Below are 5,991 nucleotides of genomic sequence, written 5' to 3'. Positions count from 1 at the left end.
AACAAATAAACGGATATGCAATGTTGAATATAAATTAAATAAATAAAAATGTAAATAATAAAAATAAAAAAAAATCAACAAAATGTTTTTATTGATATTTTATGTCCAAAAGTATTTAGGTACAAGTTAGTTGACTTGTAATTCAGAGGTATCCAGGTCTGACTTTTTTGCAGCCATCGCCCCGCGCAAGTAGTTAGCTTTTTTCGAGCCAATTATACAGTTCATAGTTAGCACTAGTGTTCGCGTAAACAGAACAAATTAAGTATAAGCTAACGTAACTCCCTGCAGGGAGCATGTTTAGCATGTTTACGTAACTGGGCAATTAACCGTGGCATTTTTGCTTGCCCTACAATTGCCGCAGCATTCAACACATGTCGATCTTCGTGTTCGATAATATTGGCACATTTTTCTCAGATTTCTGCACGTTCTTTAAGTGTGGCATTTATTTATCTTTTTACTACACAATGCCGTTTCTATGCCAAGTTTGATGTGATGCACGTTTGCATAGTAAAATTTTGCAAGCAGACGGTGATGGTTGTGCGGATACACCTGCAACTGTTCGTTACCCTGCAAGAACAGTGACTATCATTTTACAAATCATTTGAGTGGCAAGACTGATAGAGATTTCTGTCACTGGCTACCTACAAGTTTCTATCAAATTCTAAAGGTATTGGCCCAATGCACGCTTGCTTTGCTTGCTTGGCTTTGAGAACTGTCAAACAATTTTTAAAATCTACTAAAATGTATGCAAGTTGGCCTAGTGGCAGCTTTACTTCACTTCCTTCAAAGTAAAGCAAAGCAAACTAAAGTAAGCAAAGCAAGCAAAGCAAGCGTGCATTGGGCCAATACCTTAAAGGGCAGTGTGAAAAATCTGATGTAAACCTTTGTGTTCCGTCTTCCTCCGACTTATGGCATTATTTAGTTGTCTCTTTTTAACCAACGCAAAGTTTGTACATGTGTTAGTAAGGTAAATGAGAATGTGTTAGTTTCCATCACACAATTCTTGTAGGGTAGGTTCTCATTTACCTTACTAACACGTTTACAAATTTTGCGTTGGTTAAAAAGAAACAACTAAATAATGCCATAAGTCGGAGGAAGACGGAACACAAATGTTTACATCAGATTTTTCACACTGCCCTTTAGAATTTGATAGAAACTTGTAGGTAGCCTGTGACAGAAATCTCTATCACTCTTGCCACTCAAATGATTTGTCAAATGATAGTCACTGTTCTTGCAGGGTACCCTACAAGAATTGTGTGATGGAAACTAATACATTTAGTCTGTTCCAATAGCAGTCCGGTTTACAGGATTTAGTCAGAACTTACAGGAAGTCGTTCCTATTGACATAAAACCTGTAAGTGGGAACACATTTGAGAGAGTAACTGAACAACTGTTCCTAGTCAGAAGTTACAGGATTTAGTCCGGAGTATTTTTTCCTGTAAGTTCATGAAAAGTGTCAAACGATCAGCTGATTTACATGTGCAAATAAAAACTGAAGGCGGTGAAAGCTAAGAACCTTTTATTTGTTAAAAAATGGAAGTAAACAACGAAATATTTGAATATGTATAGATTTTAATAATTATTTAGTGATATTTCAGCTAAATCAGTGTTGTACAAATGACATGTAAACAAACCGACTGACGTTTTTACAGGAAATAGTGCTTTTTGCGTTCCTATGCACTTATGCATCTGTTCTCCTTTTACTCTCATTTGAGAGCGTAAAATTGTAGTTTGACAGTTCCACAGGTTTTAGTCCGAAGTTCAAAGGAACAGACTAATTCTCATTTATCTTACTAACACATTTGCAAATTTTGCGTTGGTTAAAAAGAGACCAATATATAAGGCCATAAGTTGGAGGAAGACGGAAGATCATATGTACACAAATGTTTACATCAGATTTTTCACACTGCCCTTTAGAATGTGATAGAAACTTGTAGGTAGCCAGTGACAGAAATCTCTATCAGCCTTGCCAGTCAAATGATGGTCACTGTTCTTGCAGGGTAGTGTTCGCCTACCTTGATTGGTGTGCCCGTGCGAATTTTTTGCACTTCATCTAAAGCTATGGATGGCTTTGCCATCGGAAGAACCAGGGTTGTAATCCACCCTGTTGTTAAAATACCGTTTACTTCATGCCTTTAGATTAGGGTTCCTAATACACAACACATAGTTTGCGAGACCTCTCTAAATAGTGTTCATACTCATTTTGCTTTTATTAATTAAGCTAATAATATACCAATCAAGAATCATACATATTTTGTTTTAATAAACTAAAAAAGCAAAGAAACAAATAAATACGAACTTTGAAGGCAATTTTTTGTAGTATAATAAAAACCTTCAATTTGAAACATGTAACAAAATATTGCTATGCATCATGGTACAATAATTACAGGTATATTATTTGAAAAACTTCATTGTTGCCCACACTAAAAGGTTCACTGCTAGGGAAAAGGGATACTTATTTAATTTGTAAAAGCATGAAAAACATTTGCTTAGTAAATATATTCAAAATTTGTATGGCTCACTGCATTTCAAAAGTTTTTTCATTCGTTTTGAAAAATTATAAAAATTAAATTGAGCGAAAACAAAAAGCAAAGCCAAACAAAACGAAAAGAATCAACATTGAACTGAGTCAAAATGAAAATAAGGGAGCACGAATTTCGATGTGAAGCAAAACTCTCTGGGAAGACAATACCTGTAATTAATGTACCATGGCTATGCAGGATACATGATTCAATTATTCAATCATGAGAATGTGATATAAGGGCTGCACAATTATATTATACAAAAATTAATATCGATCTTGATAACTTGTCTCACTGGTATACCAAGAAATTTTCCATTTGTGTTGCATTCTGAGCAAATAGCCGTCCATTTTCGGTTGGGGAACTGAACGCTATTCTTTCAAGAGGTATCTCTTCTCCAAATATCGTGTTCTGCTGCACCGCATGAATTAGTTTTGATGCTATATGCAGGCGTCTATGTAGAGGGGACACCCAAATTCGGGATATGCCACATCTGCAATCATAAAACATTATTATTTTGCTTGTTCAAACGCTTTTTTAATACCAAGCAATTTAGTTACTTTGCTGGGTACACTTCTTCGGTGCAACAATCCATTCCATTTACTTTAAGAAATTTATTTGCTTTCTCGAGTGGCACGACTAAACATACGCCTACAATTTGAAACTTTCGTACCGCCAAATATGCCTATGAAAATAAAGAATAAAATGTTTTAGGTAAATTCATTTCCGTTAGAAATATGAAGCATACAACAAAAATTTGTGGAATAACATAAGATGAATATCCAAGTTCCTTGTCGACAATCTTCAAGATATCAGCAAGGCGTTCATGTCGTCGACTATGCGAGGTCTCTGTGATACGTAATATACGGCCATCTGCACCCCATTCTGGATAAATAGCTACAATATCTTCATCGATCCACCCCTTAAAACGCAACAAGTTCAAGGACGCATGATAGTCGTTGTGTAGTTTTTCTTCTTCTGGCTCGTGTATGCTGTAAACAAGTCCACACTGTTTACACTGATGAGCACCAAATTCGGTTTGACCTGCATCGATTTGGTATTGATCGGTACCCTGACCTAAATTCCACAATCGCGCAAAGTTCCGCGTAGATTGCTGCTGTATTGGTTTCCACCGTTGCTTATTAAATATAGGGTAATTTGCTGCTCCAGTGTCGTCCCCAGAATGAGTAGTTGGTAAAGGCAAAAGGGTTCCACCACTGGAAGGTTCTATAACTTTCGCGGTCGCCTGTGAAATTTCAATATTGCTTGTCGTATTTTTGGAGTCATTGTTATTTTCAGTGATCATTTTCTTGGGTTGCGTGTCATCACATAAAACAATTTTCAAATCACTTCTGGATGATATTCCATTACCTTGATTGCGAATAGTAGCCATTATCTCATCTGCCTCTTTATGTCTGAGGTTATAATTCGCGATAAAAATGTCAAAATTTTCTTCCGTACACATATTGTTCTCAATAAGGAAGTCAAGCATTCGATGTTGCTGCATTTCGATTTCTGAGTCACTCGTGTTATATGGTATACGCTGCCGATAGTAATCCTGCTCATTGACTAATACAAACACTTGATCAACAATTCGTGCAGCTTCCTCTTTGTGATTATCTGGATCTGCTATGAATATTGTGAAATTTTCTTCTGTGCACATGTTATTATTTATAAGGAAATCAAGTAATAAATGCTGTTGCTCCACAACTGAGGGATCATTTGTGTTATACGGCAACCTTTTACGGAAATTTGAATAATCTCTATCAGAGTCAAGCTGAATGACACCCGACTCTGCTGTATGGTTTTGTTTTTGTTCAGAATTAGATATACTTTTCATATCTTTATCAATACCTACATCATTATAGGCAGTGTCGTTCAAATTTTTCAAAATCGCTTCAACGGTAGCTTGTTCATCCGTGATATCATACGTTGCTGAAATTATAAATTTTTTCAGTATATAATATGTAATTATGTATAATGTAATTGCACTTACTTGATGGGCGTCGCTTTGGTTTCTTTTTCGTCTTTTTCTCTTCTGGTATCAGAGATAATTTGCCATTGCAAATAGAAGCTTTGATATTATCGGTTATATGAATTTCTTTTGGTGTATGGTTAGAACGACCAGATTTGAAAAACTTTCGTTTTGTCAGAGTTGTGGTCCTTGCTTCAGTTTCACTTTCACCTAATGCAGCTTCTATGCTGGCGGGCTGATGAGAAATGAGAGGAATGATTTCCTCTTCGTTCGGCAGGTCCTCATATTCATCGAAAATACTATCTATGTCGGAGAAATCGGCATCAATTTCATCAATTTTAAATTCTTTATTTTTTTTACTCGGAGACAAAACATAATCCGTCAAGTTATTGTTAGTGTCATCCATCCCAGATATAACAGTGAGCGGTCGAGCCATTTCAATGGGATTTTTACAAGAACGAAAAATGTTATGTATCTTTTCTATATTTTGACGTTCTTCTCGGTTTAAAGCAATGCGATTCTTTAAATTGTCATTATGCAAATTCTCTAAAATTCGATCTATTTCTATAGAAGACAGCTTCTTGCGATAGATTCCTCCTGAAATATTCGGGCGCGCGGGTCGTCGGATTTTGTGTTTTACACCTTTGTTAATATTTACTGTCCCAGAACTGCGACGTTCAAAACGCCCACGACTTCGGGGTGAAATATTTTTAATCATCGTTGGAGGAGAGCTAGTGTTTTTAGAAAGTACAGAGCTTTGCTTTTGTACTTCAGAGTGTGAGTTTCCTGGTCGAGATGCAGAGTAAAACTTTTTAGTTGAAATTGAAGAAAGTTCCTTATCATTCATAGAAAATTTTGCAGTTTTCCTTCTAGGACTCATTCCCGTACTTTCTTTTACTTGCTCAATGTTTCTTTTTTGTGTCTCAGCTTTGGCATTTTCGTAATGACGCGAAGTTATCCTCATCGATTTGTTGAACATGTTTTGAAGCTGGTCGTCAGCACTCTCTAAATCAGCATATTTCAGAGTATTTTCCTTGCCACCCACAGGTTTTAAAAGAGTGCCCTCCGATTGCTTATTCACATTGTTGCGAGGACTTCTTCGTAAAGGTGACGTGTATTCAGAGCTTTTTACTCCAATTGACACATCGCTGAGAAAACTTATGGAGGTTGAACAATTCGATTGCAATGAAGGTTCAATGCTACGCATACTCCTTGTCATGACAGACTTATTTTCCATGTTACTATCTGATGGATCAAGTAATTCGATTCCCTCCATCACATCATTTCCCGCAAGTGTGGAATATCTATCTACAAATAAACTCTTCTTACGTTCAGATAGTCGTGGTGTTGGATTACGAGCAGGTTTTGGCTTCCTAGCACTCTTAGGTGTCTCCATTTATAATATATTACTCGAAAAACATGTGAATAAATGAACTTGTTAAATAAAACCAATATTGATATCCAAAGAACGCGCCAACTTTGACGTAATAATAT

At 36.2% G+C, this 5,991-nt stretch overlaps 1 protein-coding gene and 1 pseudogene across 2 annotated transcripts; both read right to left on the bottom strand.

Annotated features, from left to right (window-relative positions):
• The window catches only part of LOC118739785, a 19,315-nt pseudogene extending 17,237 nt beyond the window's left edge, over positions 1–2,078 (bottom strand).
• Positions 2,079–2,589: 511 nt separating this feature from the next.
• LOC118738701 (N-acetyltransferase eco) lies at positions 2,590–5,991 on the bottom strand (the record flags this gene model as incomplete). Of its 2 annotated transcripts, none has more annotated exon segments than XM_036469611.1 (4): positions 2,590–3,015; positions 3,083–3,207; positions 3,271–4,457; positions 4,519–5,991. In XM_036469611.1, coding segments are annotated over 4 exon segments (2,889 nt in total). In that variant the 3' UTR covers positions 2,590–2,813.

The sequence above is a fragment of the Rhagoletis pomonella genome, unplaced genomic scaffold (genome assembly GCF_013731165.1).
Source record: "Rhagoletis pomonella isolate Grant_MI unplaced genomic scaffold, Rhpom_1.0 Rhpom_scaffold_00005, whole genome shotgun sequence".
Classification (NCBI taxonomy): Eukaryota; Metazoa; Arthropoda; class Insecta; order Diptera; family Tephritidae; genus Rhagoletis; species Rhagoletis pomonella.
Note: the sequence above shows the minus strand (reverse complement) of the source record. Positions and strands in the feature narration are given on the sequence as shown.